The 21,191-nt window shown below is 42.7% G+C and overlaps 1 protein-coding gene across 6 annotated transcripts in view; it reads left to right on the top strand.

Moving 5' to 3' along the window:
* LOC138748364 (uncharacterized) overlaps window positions 1–21,191 on the top strand; it is a 169,431-nt gene that overhangs the window by 29,941 nt on the left and 118,299 nt on the right. For all 6 annotated transcript variants that reach the window (XR_011347978.1, XR_011347977.1, XM_069908422.1 and 3 more), the window contains exons 6-10: window positions 1,260–1,307; window positions 4,055–4,154; window positions 9,526–9,750; window positions 13,997–14,152; window positions 18,632–18,752. Coding sequence is in view for 4 of the 6 variants with exons in the window: in XM_069908422.1 (XP_069764523.1) it covers window positions 1,260–1,307; window positions 4,055–4,154; window positions 9,526–9,750; window positions 13,997–14,152; window positions 18,632–18,752 (650 nt within the window). In the remaining 2 variants the exon portion in view is untranslated. The remainder of the gene's footprint in view (window positions 1–1,259; window positions 1,308–4,054; window positions 4,155–9,525; window positions 9,751–13,996; window positions 14,153–18,631; window positions 18,753–21,191) is intronic.

Below are 21,191 nucleotides of genomic sequence, written 5' to 3'. Positions count from 1 at the left end.
CCTGTTGGGAACCAGAGTGGTATTGTCAGACCAGCTCCAAGATGCATGAACAGGATATTCCAGGGGGACACCTAATTATATACTCGATGAGGCGCTGCAGCAGGCCAGAGGACAGAGCACTCGAAAGTCCAGATTTTGCCTACTTTACCAACCATTAGCCATATCCATTGGCAATATGGAATAAACAAAATTAACTCTTCCTTCTCCTGCCACCCCACCACACCCTGCCTGCCCTTCCTCTTATTGGAGTTCATCTTCCTCAGCCCTTTGCTCCTTCCACCTATCATTTGCCAGCTGCAGCTCCTCCCCCACTCCCCACCTGGCTCTTTTATTTGGACGTCTGGACACTTCTTCATCGACTGTTTATTCCTTTCCATGGATGCGGCTTGACCCGCTTTGTTCCTGTAGCACCTTGTGTGTTTCCCTGACCTTTCCTATGTCTTCCCAGTTATGCCATTATTCTGTGTGCCACGTCCTTTTCCCAAAAAGCTGAACGTTTCCGTCAACAAGTTCTTGTGCTAGAACCATCTTTCTCTCACTGACATATCTCCAGTTCTGTGGTACGACACGCTCACCATCAGCAGCAAAGCTCTCATTTCAACACTCGACATTTAATTCGAGTGTCATTGAGATTGGGTGAGAGAGACCGAATGATCTTTATGGGTATTGGTACCACTTCGATTCATTTAAACTTTAATGCAAAATACAGGATATATCCATTTTCTCATTCTCCTGGTCCTTCTCACCATAATAATCCAAAATGTTAACCATAGCCCTGATTGTACAGCTGTTCGTCAGAGTAGCATGCTAGAGTCTGATTACAACGCACGAATCAAGCAGGAAAATCGAATCTGGTGGGTACGTGAACAGACACAATCCCTTGGCCATAGCTGCCCCATTTTCTGTTTGTGGTTAGGGATCAATTTAGAATGGTGGTAAAATGCAAGACAGAGGTCTCTTGGGATCAAATCTGCATTCTGGTAGAAACTAGGTAGTTGGTAGGTTTGAATTAAAATCTTTAAAATGTTATATCCCACCTAACTCAAACCCATGTATTTTTGGAGGTTAAAATCCTATTCAGAATTCCTACTTCTTGTATCAGACCATTCATGAGATCTCAGATGTGAAAATTCTAAATCTTTCCCAACCCTTTGGGGGAAGAGGGTCAGCGTTTCAAATTTGTGTTATTCTCATTTTAGGCTTGTGCTTCTAAAGAAGAATGCATGGGCTATGAATGTTCTTTCTGGTTTGATTTCTAGGATTCACAATAAATTTTTCAACGTCATCGAAAGTTTCAATGGAACAAGGTAAAATCTGGTTTTAAAAATCACAGAGAGCTTTCAGTACAGATTTAAATTTGATTCTTTCATTCGCCAAAGTGGGAATGCAATTAAAACAGTCCAGATTACTGGAAAATGTTTAAGTTTTGAACTTGGATATCTGGCTTTTGACAATGGAAACTATTAGAAATAGAAATAATGGTACTTTTACAGCACCTGTGACCTGTGTTCCAATCTGGCGCTGTGTGGATGGAATTTGTATGTTCTCTTCATGACTGCATGGGGTTTCCCCAGGGGCTCTGGATTCAAATTTTAAATGTTTTAATATAGACATACTGCACCATAATAGGCCATTTTTTGACCCGCAAGCCCCTGATGGCCAATGACACCCAATTAACCTCCAACCCGCGGAATGTTTCAAACAGTGGGAGGAAACCAGAGCCCCTGGAGGACACCCATGCAGACACAGGGAGAACTTACAAACTCCTTACAGACAGCATGGGATTTGAACCCTGGTCCCTGCCACTGTAACCGCATTGCACTAACCATGCCACCCTTCCACTCACCCTCCAAAATGTACAGCAGTGGTTCTCAACCTTTTCCTTTCCACTCATAGACCACTTTAAGCAATTCCTGTGCCATCATTGCTCTGAGATGGTCTGTGAGTGGGAAGGGAAGGTTGAGAATCACTGCTCCAGACCAATTGCAACTGAAATATTTTGCTTGAGAAAAATTGTCATTGGCCTATTTCCTTTGGAATTATGAAACCGTGCACATAACGAGTCAATGAGGTACAATTAAAACAGTGGTTTTCAACCTTTTTCTTCCCACCCACATCCCACCTTAAGCAATCCCTTACTGATCACAGAGCACCGATGGCATAGGGAATACTTAAGTGGGATGTGAGTGGAAAGAAAAAGGTTGAGAACCACTGATGTACAGGATTGTTGGTTAATTTAGATGTAATTGGGCAGTACAGCTTTAAATGGCTGGAATTAGCTTCAACTGTGCTGTAAATGAAATTAAAAATTAAAAGGTACTTTTAAAATTGTGAAAAATATTATCATAATAGCACACGAAGACAAGGTACCAAATAGCTTGGCCAAATACGTGGACTTTAAGAAACCTGTTAAAAGAAGAAAGAGCATAGTTGGGGAGCTGCAAGGAGAGAATGGCCCAGCTGCCCGAGCCTCTGCCTCATGACCCCAGTGGCCTTGGTTCAGTTCTGACCTTGGGGTGCTGTCTGTGTGGTTTTTGCATGTACTCCCCAAGAATATGGGTTTTCCCAGGTGCTCAAATTTCCTCCCACATACAGATTGGGAGAAAATTGGGTTAAATTGCTGCTGGTGTACAGAATGTGGATAGATGTTGATGGATGTGGGAGCAGTGAAAAGGGATCAGTATAAATGGATGGTAATGCAATGGGGATGGGATAAATGGGTGGTTAATGGCTGGCACAGGTGGGCAGGAGGGCCTCTGTGCTGTCGGGTTCCATGACTATAAGAATCCTAGAATTGAATATACTGTCGGTAAGTGATTGGGCAATTAATCACGCAGATTCACAAGAGGCAACCAGCTGCAGGAGGTTCCGATTATTTTTATTCTCACATTGATGTGAAAATTGCTGACAAATCAGTTGATTGTGATCAGGAAACACACAAGAGTCAACAAATGCTAGAACTCGGAGCAAATCTGTTGGAGTATGTGGGTTAAGCAGTATGAATTCTGGAAGGGCAGTTTGATAAATTTACTTGAGTTCTTTAAGGATATAATGAGTGGAGTGGTTAAAGGGAAACAGATGGATGTTATGTACTTGAATTTCCTGAAGGTTTTTGATAAGACTTATTTATAAGATAATGATGGATGGAGCTGGGGGTGGGTGGGTACCATGGCCAGAAGATTGATTAACCAATAGAAGGCAGAGAGTTGGCAGAAATTGGTGTTTCTCTGGTTAATGAGCAGTGGTGAGCAGAGTGTCGCAAGGCTTGTTCTGGGCCTGCAACTGTTCATGGTCTACGTGAACAAGTGAGTAGAATAGAAGATGGTGCAGTGGATGCGGAGAGTATAAAGAATGATATAGATATGTTAAGTGGTCAAGGGTCTGGCAGATGGAGTATAATGTGAGTAAATGAGTTGTACATTTAACAGAGAGATGAGGTGATTTTTTTTCTCTCTGATGGTCATGAACCTTTGAAATTTCTTCCTTTAAGGTGTGGTGGAAGTGGATATATTAGAATACTTTTAAGGAAGGGGTATGTAGATTTATTAAGAGCAAGGGGGTGAAAGGTTAGGGTGCATAAAAAGAAATTCCATGGATTTGAAATTGCAATCAGATCAGCCATGTCTTGGTAAATGGAGGAGTAGGTTCCTCCTGCTCCCATTTGATATGTCTGTGTGCTTGTTGGTGTCAAGAGCTAAAAAAATTCATAAGGTGGGATCAGTCTGCTGAAATAGGTCAAAAGGGATACCAAACATAACTTCCCAGAATGACCACGAGTGATCTCCTTCACAACCCCAAGGAAAAATGTAGATGTCCCTCTAAAGCTCATAACCACCATTTCCTTTCCCCCACATGAGACAGTTTGATAAGCTCATTCTAACATGTCTGAAGCTGACAAATCCTGGTGTGGTTGATTCTGAATCACAGAAACAGAAGCAACATAATTACTTTGCAAAGCACTTTGATAAAAGGCTTAATGTCACTTTCTCAATAATTGGATTCTCCGGCCTATTTAAACCAGCTACTAACACCATATCCATTGATTATTTGCTAGGGTGGATTATTAAGCAATATGATGAAACTCTCGCCAAAATGGACTGGAGAACAGTTTACAGCCTGATGTTGGAGAAGATTCAAGTTGAACATTTAAAAATGTAAATATTGAAAACTAAATCATCCTCTAATCTGTTACTGAGCTAAACATAGTACGTTGACAAGCATTAGAGAGGGTGTGGAGAAGATCTAATAAGAATGAAGAATTTCAGTTACAGAAAGACTAATGAAATTTGAGGTTGCTTTTCTATTAGCAGAGATGTTGAAAGTAGATTTGATAGCGATGTTCAAATTGAAGAGGAATTTTGAAAAGTGTAAACTGGGGACAAAAGTTTGCACTAGCAGGTTAGCAAAGATTGTAGAGGATTTGTTCCAATTTTGCTACGTTTGAACCTCAGTGCAAACCCTTGCCCATTGTCTTCCTGCTTTCTTGGAGAGAAAGGAGTGATTTTATTGGTGGGCATGATCAGTGTGTGAGTGGACTTTGGGAAAAGCACCAACCCTGATCATAGCTCTCAGTCTTCATTGCCAAAATGTGAATTGGCATCTCACCTTATCCTTTCAAGAACCACTTCCAATGAGCCCTTAAATTGACTGAATTAAAACACCATTATCACCATTGATTGGGGAAAAAAGTTCTTTCTTGAGTTCCTCACTCAAAGTATTAATGATTGTGTTACATATCAGCAGTAGAAATCTCCCCAGTATTATATTTAAAATAATATTTTTATTATTAAATAAACAAAAATATCTAATTTAACTAATTTACCTAACTGATCGACTAATCTTCCTTTAGAGACACCTGTAGAGTCAGGAATTCCTTTATTTATGACTTGCTCTTCTTAAAAGATTGATGACTAAGTTGACTAGAGTTTTTTAAATGATTTATTATACCTTATGAGGGTTATTACTTATCAACTTTGATTCACGATTAACATGATGTTTAATACATTACTTAAAACTTGATTGATGTGGTCAATAGAGTTTTCAGGTCTAAACTCTACATCTCCTCAGAATAAAGAACAGTTTGAAACTGGCTGTCTTATCTCGAAATCACACAGAAAAACCATCTCACACAGGCTACATTCAAAGGAATACAAAACAAATTGTGGACTATTCCATTACTGGCAGCCCTGGCTATACAAATACTTTTAACCCCTACACCTACAGTTGTCTAACTTAAATAAGCTTACTGGTGTGTGTTTGTGTGGAATAATCCCAAACCACCACAGCTCAAGGCACCATTCTCAAAAGGCCATTCAAAGTTCAGTTTCAGAAATTCAGTGATGACACGTAGGCTTAAAATTGATGCGACACACAAGTTTTCTGGTAGATGAGATGCAGGCTTTAGATGAAATTCGCATGCGCAAGTTTTAGATGAAATTAGCAGTTCAGGAAGTGGGTGAAAGAGACCGGGGAGGTGACAGAATGTTTATAACTCACAAAATCCTTGTTGAGATGCTTCCAGTGAAATGTTCTTTTTAGATGAGTGCCAACCAAAACTCTCCTCTTCTTTGGTGTGTAGGGGGGGGGGGAACTCAACGCAAGTGATGCTCACAAAGCTTCCAGAACCATTTTCGTGGGTCAGCCAAACTCAGGTGACTCTCACTCTGGTCACTATCTAAGCACAGTATTTCTTTTGCCTTCAGAACCCTTTCTGTGGGTCAGCTGATCAAAAGTGACCTTCCTCTTTTGGTTGCAGTGTTTTTTTTTCTCATTCCTTTATAGCAGGGAATCAGACAGATTGTTTACAAACTCATCCCTCTCCAGCAGGAAATCAGACAGATTGCTAACATATTCATTCCTCAATAACTACAGGAGGAAATCTGACAGTTCATCTATAATCACACAATGAGGCCAAACTGCATAGTATTTTCAAAGAGCTGTTTGCTCCTGTGTTGTCTTCTTAAAATGGCCCCTGAGCAAACTGTGCACTACTTCTTCAATAAGCTGGTCACATGGTCTCTGTGCAATAAACTGGTCACATGGTCTCTGTGCACCTGGCCTCGCCAAGGCTTCTATGTTGGCTCTGCAAATGTATCCAGTAAAAGGAACACAACGTTCAAAACCTGCTGCAAGTTTCACAGCCATTTAAAATCCTGCAGGCAGTTTCACCGTCACTCCAAATCCTGCAGGGCCCGAAAAATGGGAGCAAGTAACAATGTGATATATTTATTTCCTCTGATTTTGCTCTTTTACACGTAAATCTCAATGATGACAGAACATCATTCAAGAGGGTGAACCCTCGCAAAGGCCCTAACAGCATACCTTGAGAGGTACTGAAAATCTGTGCCACCCAACTAGCTGGAGTATGTACAGACATTTTCAAACTCTCATTGCTGCTTCAAAAGGTTATCAATCATCCCAGTGTCCAAGAAAAACAGTGTGAGCTACCTCAATGAATACCGCCCAGTATACAGCACTAACATCTATTGTGATGAAATCCTTTGAGAGGTTAGTCATGGCCAGAATTAACACATAACAAAGTAAACGACTGGACCCCTGCAATTCACCTACTGGCATAATCGCTACACAGTAGATGCAATCTCACTGGCTCCATTCAGCTCTGGAGCAGCGAGACATACATATGACTGCTCATTTTCGACTACAACTCTGCTTTCAGCATCTCAGTGCTGTTCAACAAGGTCCAAAACCTGGACCTCTGCACACCCCTCCCACAACTGGATCCTTGACTTCCTCATCGGAAGACCACAGTCAGTACGAATTGGAAACATTTTTTTGAAAGGTAAAAGGGAGAATCCTGGGAATTATAGACTGGTTAGTCTTGCAAACTAACGGAGAGGATTCTTAAGGATAGGATCTGTGAGTATTTGGAGAAGAACAGTCTACTCAAGGATAGTCAGCATGGCTTGGTAAAGGGAAGGTCATGCCTTACAAGTCTAATTGAATTTTTTGAGGAGGTAACAAAAGAAATGGAAGAGGGTAAGATGGTAGATGTGGTCTGCATGGATTTTAGCAAGGCATTTGACAAGGTCTCCCATGAGAGACTCATCCAGAAAGTCATGAGGGATGAGAACAGTGGAACCTTGGGTGTGTGAATAAATAATTGGCTTGCAGAGAGTAATAATGGAAAGAAAGTATTCTGCCTCGACGTCAATAACTAGTGGAGTGCTGCAAGGATCTATTCTGGAATCCCTGCTCTTTATGATTTTTATAAATGACCTGGATGAAGAGGCAGAAGGATGGGTCAGTAAGTTTGGGGATGACACAAAGATTGGACGAGTTGTGGAAGGTTGTGTAGAAGGTTACAAAATGATATAGACAGGATGCAAAGTTGGGCAGAAAAATGGCAGATGGATTTCAATCTGGATAAGTGTGAGGTGATGCAATTTGGAAGGACAAACCAGAAGGTTGAGTACAGGGTTAATGGTCGGTTACTTAAGAGTTTGGATGAACAGAGGAACCTTGGGGTTCAAATCCATATATCTCTCAAATTCACCGCACAGGTTGATAGAATAGTTAAGAAGACCTATGGGATGCTGGGATTCATTAATAGTAGGATTGAATTTAGAAGTAGAGAGTCATGTGGCAACTCTACAAATCTCTGGTGAGACCACACTTAGAGTATTGTGTTCAGTTCTGGACACCTCATTATTGGAAGGATGTGGAAGCTATGGAGAGGGGGCAGAGGAGATTTACCTGGATGTTGCCTGGATTGGAAAACAAGTCTTACGAGGCAAGATTAGCAGAGCTGGGACTTTTCTCTTTGGAATGTAGAATGAATGAGAGGAGACATGATAGAAGTCTACAAGAGCCATAGATAGGGTGGACAGCCAGCACCTGTTTCCCAGGGCAGGATCTCCCAACACCAGAGGATATATGTACAAAACTAAGGGAGGTAAGTTTAGGGGAGACATCAGGGGAAAGTTTTTTTCTTACACAGAGAGTAGAGGGTGCCTGGAATGCCTTGCCAGGGCTGAGGTGAAGGCTGAAACATTAGGAGCATTTAAGAGATCTTAGACAGACACATGGAAGAAATAAAAATAGAGGGTTGTAGGGTAGGGAGGGTTTAGTACTTTTTTTAGGAAGGAATGTATGAGTCAGCACAACATCGAGGACCAAAGGGCCTGTACTGTGCTGTGGTGTTCTATTACTATTGCAATGGCTCCTCCTCACTTATGATCAACACAGGTGCACCTCATGGATGCGTGCTTATCCCACTGCTCTACTCACTATACACCCATGGCTGTATGGTTTGGCACAATTCAAATGCTATCAACAAATTTGCCATTGAAACTATAATTGTCATCAGAATCACAGACGGCAATGAGGAAGTGTGCAGGAGGGAGATAGATCAGCTAGTTGAGTGGTGTCTCAATAACCTTGCACTCAACGTTAGCAAAAAACCAAGGAGGTGATTGTGGATTTCAGAGGGGGAAATCTGGAGAACATGAAATAGTCCTCATCAAGGGTTCAGCAATGGAGAGGGTCAAGAACAAATTTCTGGGTGTCATCATTTCTGATGATCTGTCCTGGACCCTCCATGTTGATGCAATCTTGAAGAAGGCTCGGCAAAGGAGATTCGGTATGTCACCAAAGACTCTTGAAAACTTCTACCGGTGTACTGGGGAGAGCATTCTGGCTGGTTGCATCACTGTCTGGTATAGAAATACCAATGCTCAGGACAAGAAAACGCTCCAGAGGGTTTTTAACTTGGCTTGCGGCATCACGGGCACCAAACCACTCCATCGAGAACATCTCCAAAAGGTTGAGAAAGCAATTTCTAACCTCACCACCCAGGTCATGTCTTCTTCGCTCTGCTATCATTGAGAAAAAGGTACAGGAGCCTAAATGCAAGCACTCAGTGGCACAAGGACAGCTTCTTCCCCACTGCCATCAGATTCCTGAACGAACAATGAACCACAGGCACTACTTCACTTTGCCTTTTTCTTTTTCGTGTACTATTTTTATTTATTGCTGTTAGGTGGTTTATATGAATGTTTCCACTGTGATGGTGCCACAAAACAACAATTTTCGTGGCTTGTTCATGACAATAAATTCTGATTCTAATTCTAATGAATTGCTAGGCCTTTTATATTTTGGTGCATGGTGTGTAATTCTAAGTGAAGAGGAGATAAACTCAGAGAAGGGAACAGCCAATAATTCCTTCTGTACCTTCAAAGGTCACACTTGCTGTTCTGGCAAATAAAAGAGTGGTTATAATTTATTGGATGGCACAGTTAGCATAGCAGTTAGCCCAATGCTTTACGCACCAGTGACCCGGTTTTGAAGCCGCCACCGTACATTCTCCCTGTGACCTGTGTGGGATTTCTCTGTGTGCTCCAGTTTCCTCCCACCCTCCAAAATGGACAGGGTTGTTGGTGAATTGGTTGGCACAGGTTTCAGTGACCTGAATTGGCTTCTACCATGATGTAAATTTTTAAAAAATGTTTAGAATAATAAAATGTAAATACTTTATTCACGGAAGATTAATAATAATTTTCTTTTCAGAAAATTGCAAAAGAAGAATATGGCAAAGCATGGATTTGATAAACCAGTTATTCTCCTACACTACGAAGAGGCCAGGACTGAACTCTTGAGCAAGTACAAGAAGCAAATTCCAGTCCCAGTATTTGCTCTAAAAGATGGAAAGCCTCCAATCCCAGCCATGAAGGTGGAAAACCATGCATTAAATAAACTACATTATGCATTAAATGATGGATCGTGCATCATTTAGTATCCTTGAAAATTTGATTTCACCGGACTGTATGTTCTGTTTGAAGAAGGGCAATGGCAGAATAAGTTGGTGCAAGGAGCCCGAGTTTGTATTTGATCTGTGCTGCTGAAGTGGAACAATCTTGTTGCAATGAAATGGAGACCCTCATGTTAAGGGATTGTAGCACAAGATGAAAAGGTTAAAGCAAGGATCAATGCAGTTAAGGAAATGGAGATCAGTGCACGGATAGCAAATGTGAACAGTGAGTAACAGTGCGGTAGAGAGGGTAGGGATGAAAGGTGGGGAAGGTGTATGAGACTGATAGGGAAGGGCAAGAGAGATGGCGAATATGAGCTGGGTTTGGATTGCTAAGAGTTTAGAAGAATAAGAGGTGACCTATTTAATTCCAAAGGGGACTTGCCAGAGTAAATTTTGAGACGTTTTCATGAGTGGGAGACTTAAATAAGAGGACGTAGCTACAAAATAAGGGGTCATTAGATAGATTCAAGGTGGAGATCGATAAATGTTTGAAATATTGAGGAATTGAGGGCTCTGGGGATCTGGCATAGAAGAGGAGTTGAGGCCAACTTAGATCAGCCATGGTCACATTGAATGTTGAGGAAGGGAGGAGGGGCCGAGTGACTTCTACTCTTTTTTCTTGTGTTCTCGAGCGTTTGAGTGAAATAAAGATGGGTAAGAATGATAGGGAGAGGGAGTGAGATTGGGGACACTGTGTTGGGTGAGAGTGGTGGTTTGAAGGTGAGTGGTGGGTGAGTGATGAAGAGGGTGAGGAGTTAAAATGCAAAATGCTGGAGAAGCTCAGCAGGTCAAACCTTGTCCTTTATGTAGCAAAGGGAAAGATACAGAACCGGCGTTTCGAATTTGAGTCCGTCATCAAAGTATGAGAAAATGCCGGCAGGAGTCTGAACAAAAGAGTAAGGTGTGGGGAAGGGGGTGGCAGAGGCAGGAGATGAGAGTGGAGAAAGGAGGAAGGGGATAGCAGTAATGAGGGGGATCAGTGATGGCTGGGTGGGTTGAAGAACTGAACAAACAGGAAAGGGGAGGGGAAAAAAAGGTGAGCAGGTTTAGTGGAAAGTAGTAAAATCAATATTAATGCTATCTGATTGGAGGATGCCCAGAAGGAAAATAATGTGTTGTTCCTGTAACTAGCAGGAGGCCTGGGTGGGATAGTACATAAGGCCATGGACAGACATGCGAGAGAGAATTCAAATTGTTGGCTACTGGGAGGTCACTGTGGTTGTGAACGGAGAGGAGGTGCTGAACCAAATGGTCTAAGAGGATGAAGAGGATATCTAGGGTGGAGTGTAGTGGTGACAGCAGAAGGGGAGTTGATGGGAACAGTGGGTGAGGTGGATGAGGAGGGAGAATGATGGGACATGGTGGTAGTGACAGGAAGGACACATTGCAGGAGGAGAGTGACAGAAAGAGTGAGTTTGGGGCAAAGTGAGAATAATGGAAAAGAAAGAGTAATGATGGAAAATGAGGGTGATGTAAGGTGAGGATGATGGAAAAAGGGAGGGTTAGGACAGATTAGTGATTGGGAAGATGAGGGGAGCATAATGGAGAGGTTGAGGTGACAGAAAAGTCAAAATTAATGTAGAGAGGGTGAGTGACATGGAGGGTGTGAGATGCAGAGGGTTGGAGTGATGGGATGGGTCATTGTTGTAGCTATCCCTTGAGGTTGAGGATGATGGACTTCATTGATCTATTTATGGGCTCTCAAATGGTTATGTCCAATCTTTGCTTTGAAAGATTTTCCGCATTCAGGACAGGTCGATCCAGATGGAAGATCGGGCTTTGGTTGTTGCTGCCTCTCTTTCCATTTATTTCTCTTCTTCTAATTCTGCACATCTGTTGGCTTCGAAAGTTGCTGTTCCTTCTCGGATGATGGTTTTCCAGAGTTTCCTGTCCTTGGCATTGGTTTCCCAGTTATTGATATCGATGTTACATTTCGTCATGTTGGATTTTAAGATGTCTTTGAATCTCTTCTGTTGCCCATTCATCCAAACAACTTGACCGCTCCATCTCAGTTGTTTCTTAATGATGGAGGCTTCAATGCCTTGTTGTTTTTGCTTCATTTGGAACGCTGACATTAGTTCTTCTATCTTCCCAGCTGATATGTAAGATGTTTTGAAGACCGTGTTGATGGAACTTTTCAAGTGCCTTCAGATGTCGTCGGAATGTTGTCCAGGTTTTGATGCATATAGAAGCGTTGGGATCACCACTGCTTTGTACATAAACATTTTGGTGTCTGTTCAAATGTCATGATAAAAGACTCTTCTTCGGAGACATCCAAAAGCTGTTCCAGCGCATTTAAGACAATGTTGGATCTTGTCATTAACATCGACATTGGAAGAGAAGTGATTTTCAAGATATGGAAAGTGGTCTACATTTTCAAGAGTTGTTTTGGCAAGTTGAATTGGCGATTCTATCCAATTTGTCTCAGTTGGTAGATGATTTGAGTCTTCTTGAATTGATGGTAAGTTCAAATTTTGTGTATGCAAGGTCGAAGGCAGTCAGAGGCAAGGACTTCGTCAAGTTATGTATAGAAGTTTATCTTCACCACGTTTAGCATCTAGAGTTGGAACATAGGCACTGATGATGGTGGAATGTTGGTTCTGGACGAATTGGATTCGCAGAGTCATGAGATGTTCGTTAATTCCCAGTGTCAGCTTCTGAAGTAGGCTGTTTGGATGGCAAAACCTACTCCATGGATCCTCGGTTGTTCAGGATGAAGACCTTTCCATAAAAGGTATATTGACCTTTGTTGCCCTTCTCCAGCTCTACAAGTCTCATACAGAACAACAAGATCAAAGTTGAATTTTTGGAGTTTCTGGCCAACAAAGGCAGTTCTCCTCTCTGGTCGGTCTGAGTTTAGGTTATCCAACCGAGTTTGTATATTCCAGCTTCCAAATTTCATAATTTCACTTTTCGATGTTTTTCGACCACATGATGGTGATCCCTCTGGATGTTACTTTCCAGACAGGATGGGGTGAAGCAGACTATTTTTACGGCACCTTTTCTAGCCCCCTCCCAGTTCAGGGTGAGTAGAGAGGATCCTAAATAGGATTGCTCAGACGTGAATATTGCTGCCAAACAATTTTCCTGCTTCTGAGTGACTGAATCAAATATTCACTGCTTTTGTGCCAGTTCTTGGCTAGGAGCTTCCAGACATCACATTGCCTGCTCCCATCATCCTGCCCTGATTGCCAAAAGATTTGAGGAAATGGACCACTGAGTGAAGACGTCTGTGTGTGTATTTGTTTAACGTGTACATAACGTTGCACTCCAAGAAGCACACGATACTTCACAAATCGACCAATTAGTTCCAATGGCATAAAAACCACAACGATTGGAGCGGATGGATTTGCTGCAGCCTTCACAGCCATTCAGTTCAGAGTAACTTGGTTGACCTGATCCACCATTGAGGTCCTGGTTGGATTGTTCTTTGTCAGGGACCTCACCCTTGACTTACCGAGATGAAGGGTTGAGAATGACGAAGAGGTGGAGAGTGGAGAAGTTAGTTTAAGAGAGGTGAGCCTGGTTGGGAGAGGGGAGGGCCAGGAAGGTGAGTGATGGACGAGGGGGAGGGGAAGAAGGTGAGTGATGGGTGAGGGAGGGGCAGGAAGGTGAGTGACAGATGAGGGGGAGGGACTGGAAGGTGAATGATGGATGAGGGTGAGGGAAAGGAAAGTGAGTGGGGTGGGGATTGGGCAGGAAGGTGAGTGATGGATGAGGGGAGAGGTAGGAAGGTGAGTGACGGATGAGAGGGAGGGGCAGGGTGAGTGACAGATGTCAGGATTGATGCGGGGGTAGTTTTAAGGCAAAGAGATAATGTTGGGGCAGGTGAAGACTGTGGCTGAGAGATGGGGAAAGATGAGGATGATGGGATTGTTTTTTGAGGATAATGGTGTAACTGGAGGTGGGGGTGAAGAATGAGCGATGGATTATGGGACCTGAGCACGTTTGAAAATGATGGGGAGGATGACCCCTTGGGAGAGGGTTTGAGAACTGGAGAGAAGGGGAGTGATGGGGTGGTCCTGCTAGGTGAGTTAGTCATATTGAGGGGTATGGTGCATGTGGTGTTTTGCTGATTTGGAATATGAGGGTGGTGTGATTGTAAGCATGTGGTTAATAGTTAACTGGGTATTTGGCATCATTGTAAATGAAGCCATTGCCTGGGTACTCCAGCTCAGAATGAAACCTGGTAATAATGGTTGAATTACTCCTTGACTCCAGATACATTTATCCTTCGGGTAATATTGCCGTTTGTCGCAGCTACTCTGGACTTTCTTGTCCAGGAGCATTTTACACCAATGTCTTCAATGACTCATCAATACAGCCGACTTTACTAGCCAGTTTCACACCATTCGGTCATGGAAGCATTTTCTTATCTGGCGAGTAAGTGTTAAATGAATAACATGATGGAAATTCAAAAGCAAAATACTTTGGAAGTGGGAAATTGAAAGCAACATGCTGGAAATACTCAGTGGGCCAGGCAGTGTCAGTGGAGCAAGAAACAGGATAAAATGATTTAAAAATAAGTTTAAAGATGAGAGTGGGAAAGAACAATGGAACAAGTCCATGATCAAATTGAAAAGGTCGGAGTTTAACATGATGGTAGCGTAAGATAAAAGAGATAGTGAGATAAATAGGGTGTCAAAATATGAGCTGAAAGCATTGAGGGAGTAATGTCTGAAAGGTGGGATGTGAGTGGGAAGGTTGAGAACCACTGCTCTCGACCCAGTTGTTACTGAAATATTTTGCTTGAGAAAAATTGTCATTGGTGCATTTCCTTTGGAGTTCTGAAACCCTGCACATAATGAGTCAACGAGGTACGATTAAAACAGTGGTTTTCAAACTTTTTCTTTCCACCCCCATCCCACCTTAAGTGATCCCTTACTAATCACATAGCACCTATGGCATAGGGAATACTTAAAGTGGGATGTGAGTGGAAAGAAGAGAGTCTATTTGCTTTAGAGAGTCTATTTGTCTTTACTCACCTTGTTGCAGCATCCAATAACTATAACCCCCACTGCCTCCAATAAAACATTATATTGCAAGCAGTCCTCATTGTTCTTAGTTGATCTATTGCCACCCCGCAGATATGGAAGATCAGAACCTGGTCCCAACAAAAGGGATGTAATCTATATCCTATGACAAACTATAAACTCCTCTTAGAAAGCTTTTCTTAGAAATCCTACAAGTTGCAACCTCTAGTTTTGGCAGAGGTTAAGACAGTCTGTTCTATCCTTAGCATGGCAGCTGAGACCTCCAGATCTCCTCTGAGCTGGGAGCCTGTTGTGGACTACCCCACTGTGCTCACCCACACAGGGATAGACTTGAGGCAAACAGACCAGTCCAAATATGTGCGCTTTGAAGATGACTACGCAGGAAGTTATGCAGTTTTGTAGAACCTCATAAAGATGCGTGTCAAAGGGCGAGTGTTTTTGAGGGTGTGGACTGCACGTCTGCTAACGTTAGTGTGTTTTCTCTTGCTGCAGCTCATTGTGTTTCTGCTGCTCCTCCTTCTTCACCTCCCAGTTCTCCCTTCACCCCATCTTAGCAGGCAACAGCTGAGCTCATATGACTATATATTGCATGGTGGAGCAGTAGACAGAATGGTACATTGATAGCTAAGCAATGTGGCACACTGCCTGGATGGTGCCAATAGCTCACTATGAACAGTAGCACTGTGGCGACCACCGTGCTCCTGGTGAAGGTCAGATTAGGATTCACACCTGGAGGGTCTGGTGTGTGAGCAAAATGATCAGTCATTTAGGAAGAAAGTGGTTCTTATCTCTCAAATCCATTCTCTGAGCCATGTGGTTAAGGCCATTGTAAATCAGCGTTCCTTGTAGCAGATAGTTTGAGGATGCAAAGAATATTGTTCAGTGCACATCGATTATGAACATGCACTGTTGTACAGCAGACTGAACTGTGAATGCAGGGTGTTGGTGGCAAGTCCTTTTAACCAAGCAAATCAGCTCTATAAAGGCTTTCTTCACCTCTCATTTTTCAAACTGAAGGGAAATTTTAACTGTTGCCTTATTGTAGATTCCATTTGGGCAAAACAATCCAAAAATAAGAACAAAAAGTTAGTGCTTGGCCAAGACATTCAGAAACTGTTATGCTCCACAGTTGTGTAATTTTCAATATTGCAACAGAAACATGGTGGTGAGTGTGAAACAAATTTCTTGCCTGTTGTGTGACACAAGAAGAATTGATATTTAAAAAAGGGAATTGAAGGGGGAGTATTTTTCTGAGTAGTCGGGAAAGTGCTTGGTTGGTGATCAACGAAAACTTGTGCACAAATGTCTCTGCTGTGAAGACCTTCTGCTCAGCAGTGATAGAGTACCTCCTGGTGAAATACAGACCCTTCTACCTGCTCGAGGAATTCTCGGCCACGCTGATTACTGCTGTCTACATTTCACCTTCGACTTATGAAAGGTGAAGCCATGAGGGAGCTATATGGTGCCATCTGTGAAGCCCCAACTTCCCACCCTGACGGAGCCATGATTGTTGTTGGTGATTTCAATCACGCCAGTTGCAGCAGCATGTGAACTTCACCAAGAGAAGAAAGAACCCCCTGGATCAGGTGTGCACCAACGTCCCTGATGCGTACAAGGCTGCACCTCGCCCCTACCGTGGTTACTTGAATCACATATTTGAGGTGCTAACCCCAATGTACAGACTGTTCGCAAAGCAAACTAGGTTAGTTCACAGAGATATCAGGGCATGGGTGGGGGGGGGGGTGCGATGTCTTTTGTCGTGTTACCATAGTGTCGTAATATGTTGTAATATCTGCGCAGGCTAAGAACTTGCATCTCATTCTTTGACAAACTATGAAAGGGACGTGAGCTTGAGATAATTTTCTTTGAATTTGTCTTATTTCTTGTATATATCTTTAAAGTTAAATATCGTTATCTTTAAATACAGTAAATGCTTTGTTTAATTCATCGTTATGAAAATCTTAATGCGAAGTTGTGCAAGATGTTTATCTGTTTATCGACGAATTAAAGCTACATAAAACTGCATCTACAAAGTTTGGTTTATTGGATTAATAATTCAGAATATTGTCCCCACGTTTCCTTGAAGATGAGACGTTTTGAAATTAGGAAATACTAGAACCTGGAAATTGTCAACTATAGGGGGCAAAGCAACATTGCAAGTCTGCTTTGAGACCACAGGCTGGAGCTGTTTCAGGGAGGCGGCCACCTACAATGGTCATGTAAACATAGAGATATACACGAATTCAGTGACTGGCTACATCAGCAAGTGCATTGAGGATGTCACTGAGATAAAATGCTTCACAACCAGGGATAACCAGAAACCATGGTTGGATGCAGAGCTCCAGGCCCTTCTCAGAGCTTATGATGTTGCCATCAGGACAGGGTATAGGATGGCACTAAGATCAGCTAAGGCTGAACCCTCCCATGCATTCTGGAAGGCAAAGTGGGGGTAGGAACAGAAGATCCACAAACTAAAGGAGAAGCCATGGGTACTCGCATGGGTCCCAGCTACCCCAGCTGGTTTGTGGGTTTTCTAGAGCAGTCCATGCTGCAAAGCCTACACAGGCAAGACCTCTCAACTCTTCCTCTGGTATATCAACCACTACATCGGGGCTGTTTCATGCACAAACTTCATCACTTCACGGCCAACTTCCACCCTGCTCTCAAACTTCCCCTGGTTCATCTCTGACAACACTCTCCCCTTCCTGCATCTCTATGTCTCCATCTTGGGAGATTTAAATTACAAACCCATTAACTTCCATAACTACCTGGACTACACTTTCTCACACCCTGTCCCCTGAAAGGATTACATTCCCTTCTCTCAATTTCTCTGTCTCTGCCACATGTTCCCAAGAAGAGGTCTTCCAGTCCAGATCTTCTGAAAGGTCTGTCTTCTTCAACAAACATGGCTGTCCCTCCACCACCATCAATCCAAACCTCACCTGCATCTCCTCCATTTCCTGCTCATCTGCCCTGGCCCCCTTTACCCTCAGACATAACAAACATAGAATCCCCCTCATCCTCACCTACCACCCTACCAGCCTCTGCATCCAACACATAATTGCTGGAATTTCCAGCACTTACCACAGCATCCCACCACCAGAAACCTTTTTCCTCCTCCTCCTCCCCTCTTGGCCTCCCTCAGTGATTCCTTTGTGCACTCATCCCTCCCCACCCATCACGCCCCCAGCACCTTCCCCTGTGGCTGCAGGAGGTGCAACTCTTGCACCCACACCTCTTCCATCACCATGATCTGGGGCCCCAAATGGGCCTTTCACGTGAAGCCACACTTCACTTGTACATCCAGAGGACTTATTTTCTGCATTCGCTGCACCCTTTCTGGCCTTCTCTTCATCAGAAAGACCGGTTGCAGATTAGAAGATCATTTCGCTCAGCATCTCTGCTCCATTCACAACCACAGTGACCTCCCAGTGTCCAACCATTTCAATTCCAGGTCATATTCCCAAGCTCAATGTCTGTCCATGGCCTTGCATACTGTCCCACCCTGACCACCTGCAGATTGGAGGAACAACACCTTATTTTCTATCTGAGAACCTTCAGCCAGATGGCATTAATATTGACTTTACTCCTTTCCACTAACCCTGCTCACCTTTTCTTTCCCCTTCCTCCTTTTCCTCTCTTTCCAGTTCTTCTACCCACTCAGTCATCCCCATTCCCTTTATTGCCTGTGTCCCCTCCCTCCTTTCTCCACTCGTCATCTCCTGCCTTTGCCGTGCCCCAGTCTTTTGTTTGGATGCCTGTTGGTATTTTCTTATACTTTGATGAAGGATGGGCAGAAGGACCTGCTCCAGTGTTGTGATTGTACGTTTGAGATGAAATTGTTTCTGATTGCTCGATATGTTTGCAGAGGGTCGAAGGTACTGCTGTACAACGAAAATGGTGGGTTGATAATAGATGAAAAAGAAATCACAACAAAGTATTGGAAATGGCCAAAAAGAGGAAAGCTTCCTGAGACAATTTGGATGCAGGTATGTTTCCGCTGCGTGTCGATCAGAGGCATAAGACCACAACGTTTGTCAATGTGAATATTAAGTTGGAAGACATTGAGCTTGTCCAAGGAGCTGTCTGACTTCTAGTTCTGGCATCCCTTGAGGTTTCATGTTTTCATCCATGTCATGTAATGCTGAGCACACGCATCTCACATGACTTTTATACAGGGTATGGCATTTCTACCTTTGTTAAGGGTGAATATTTGCAATAAATTTCTGTGGAACCCAAGGTGAACAAAGAGAGGGGTGACTGAGGGGCAGGAGTAGAGATCAGAGTTAAAGATTGGAGGAGGCAAATAATAAACAGGAAGGGAAAGGCAAAAGAGGGCAAGACAGAAGATGAAAGAAAAGGGTGAAGGGAGAGATGGGGGAAGCAAGGGAGGAAGACAGATGTGTGGAGACACAAGGCAAGGGTTGATATGAGAGCAGACCAAAGTCTGTAATGTGAAATGAGGAGAAATGGGGAGGGATAGGAGAAAGGCTGGAGCCCAAGGATTTGGGTGGATGGTGATCCAAGGGTCATAAAGGTTAGAAGATGCTGAGAAAAAACAGAGACCAAATTCAGTGGAGGTCAAGGATGTGGTGAGGGAAGTCAGTGCGTTTGGAGTAGGATGGAAGAGGAGCTAAAACAGAGAAGTTTACTTAACCAATAACCTAAACCACTAAATTTGCACTGATAATTTCCTAGTTGGTAACTATGGGTTGATTGTAAAGGTTAAAACCTCGTTTTTTTTCGAACTCTTAATTAATTGTGTGCCTATCTCTTTAAGAGACTATTGTTTGTAGTGTTACCATAGTGACTGATGTAATATGTCGTAATATCCACTCAGACTACTGGTTTGCTCATTATTCTTCAGGATGTAGAGAAGGGGGGCGTGGCAAGATGGCATAAGGATCAGACGTGCCTTCCAGTCCTCTCCTGACTCTATCTTATTGTTTTGTCTAGAAATGCCTGTTAAAATTCTTTAAAAGTTTAGATAATTTCAGTGCTATTAATTTAACTTATGATGGTACAATTGGTGGAAAAGAGCAAAAAAAAAAACGACAAGAGATCATCAAAAAACTACATTTTCCAAAGTTCAAGTTTTGGAGCCTACCTACAGGAAAGACACCGGGACTCAGCGTGAAATGGATCCCAGGAGAGAGGTACAGTGTTCGGATGTAGAGCTCTATGTTACATCAGTAGAGCCCCCTAAAGAGGGCGCCAAACAGCCTTTAGAACAAAGAGTTACTCAAAGGCATTTGTCAACTGTAGAGGTGGCGCTGCAAACTGCATCTCTTGAGATAGAAAAACCTATACAACTTGATGTACTGGGAGAACTTAATACATTATGGACTGGGGAAAACCCCGGCCAGCATCCTCCAGTCATTGCTGGAGAGGCTGTGGCTGGGGTTTCCACACGCAGTCATACTACAAGGAAGGCAACCAGAATGAAGGAAGGAACAGAAGATCCTTTGGTTATGCAGAAGAAGCAGGAATCTGTTGAGCCAAAATCTCTTCGAATTGAAAAGATTTTTGTGAATCTTGAATCTAAATTATCTTATACAATGCAGGGATTATCAAGATTATGACTGAACTTGGTACTAGGTTTAATACTCTGGTATATCAACCACTACATCGTATTTCCAATACTTTGTTGTGATTTCTTTTTCATCTATTATTAATACATTCTCAACAGATGGCTGAGTTTGGAGCTTTTAAGCTTGAAGTGAGAGATAAATTTAATTCGTGTGAAGAAGATATAGACGAAATACGGGATCAAGTTTTTGATGTGACCAAAATGGTCGAAGACTTACAAACTCAAAATAAAAATTTGGTGAAAAAGATTGATTATTTGGAAAACCAATCCAGATGGAACAATATAAAGATTATTGGTTTGCCGGAAGGTATGGAGGGACCAGACCCAAGAAAATTTTTTACTGAATGGATTCCGCAGGTGCTGGGTCAAGAACATTTCCCGGAAGGTATAATACTGGAACGTGCTCACAGAGCCTTGCGTAGAAGACCTATTTCAGGTCAAAGTCCAAGACCTGTTTTGGTTCGTTGCTTGAATTATTACGACAGAGAAATAATTTTACAAGTGGCTATTAGAAATGCACAACAGAGAAAATCACCCTTGATGATTCAAAATAATCGAGTTTTCTTCTATGCGGATTTGAGTCAAGTTATGTTCCAACGATGGGAATTCAATCCTGCTAAAGAGTTGTTGTGGAAGAAAGGTTACAAGGTAACCTTTAGATATCCAGCTGTTTTGAAGGTTTTCCAAGATGGTTGCCAACCAAAGTTCTTTGATTCTCCAAAGGAAGCTATAGCATTTGCTCAAGAGCTGCCAATTACTCAGTTTCAACAGAGATGTAGTCCGCTGTGATCTCTAAGGAGACAAGAGATGGAAGAACAGGAAGGCGTGAGCATGAGAA

This window comes from Narcine bancroftii, chromosome 13 (genome assembly GCF_036971445.1).
Source record: "Narcine bancroftii isolate sNarBan1 chromosome 13, sNarBan1.hap1, whole genome shotgun sequence".
In the NCBI taxonomy this organism is placed as follows: Eukaryota; Metazoa; Chordata; class Chondrichthyes; order Torpediniformes; family Narcinidae; genus Narcine; species Narcine bancroftii.
Note: the sequence above shows the minus strand (reverse complement) of the source record. Positions and strands in the feature narration are given on the sequence as shown.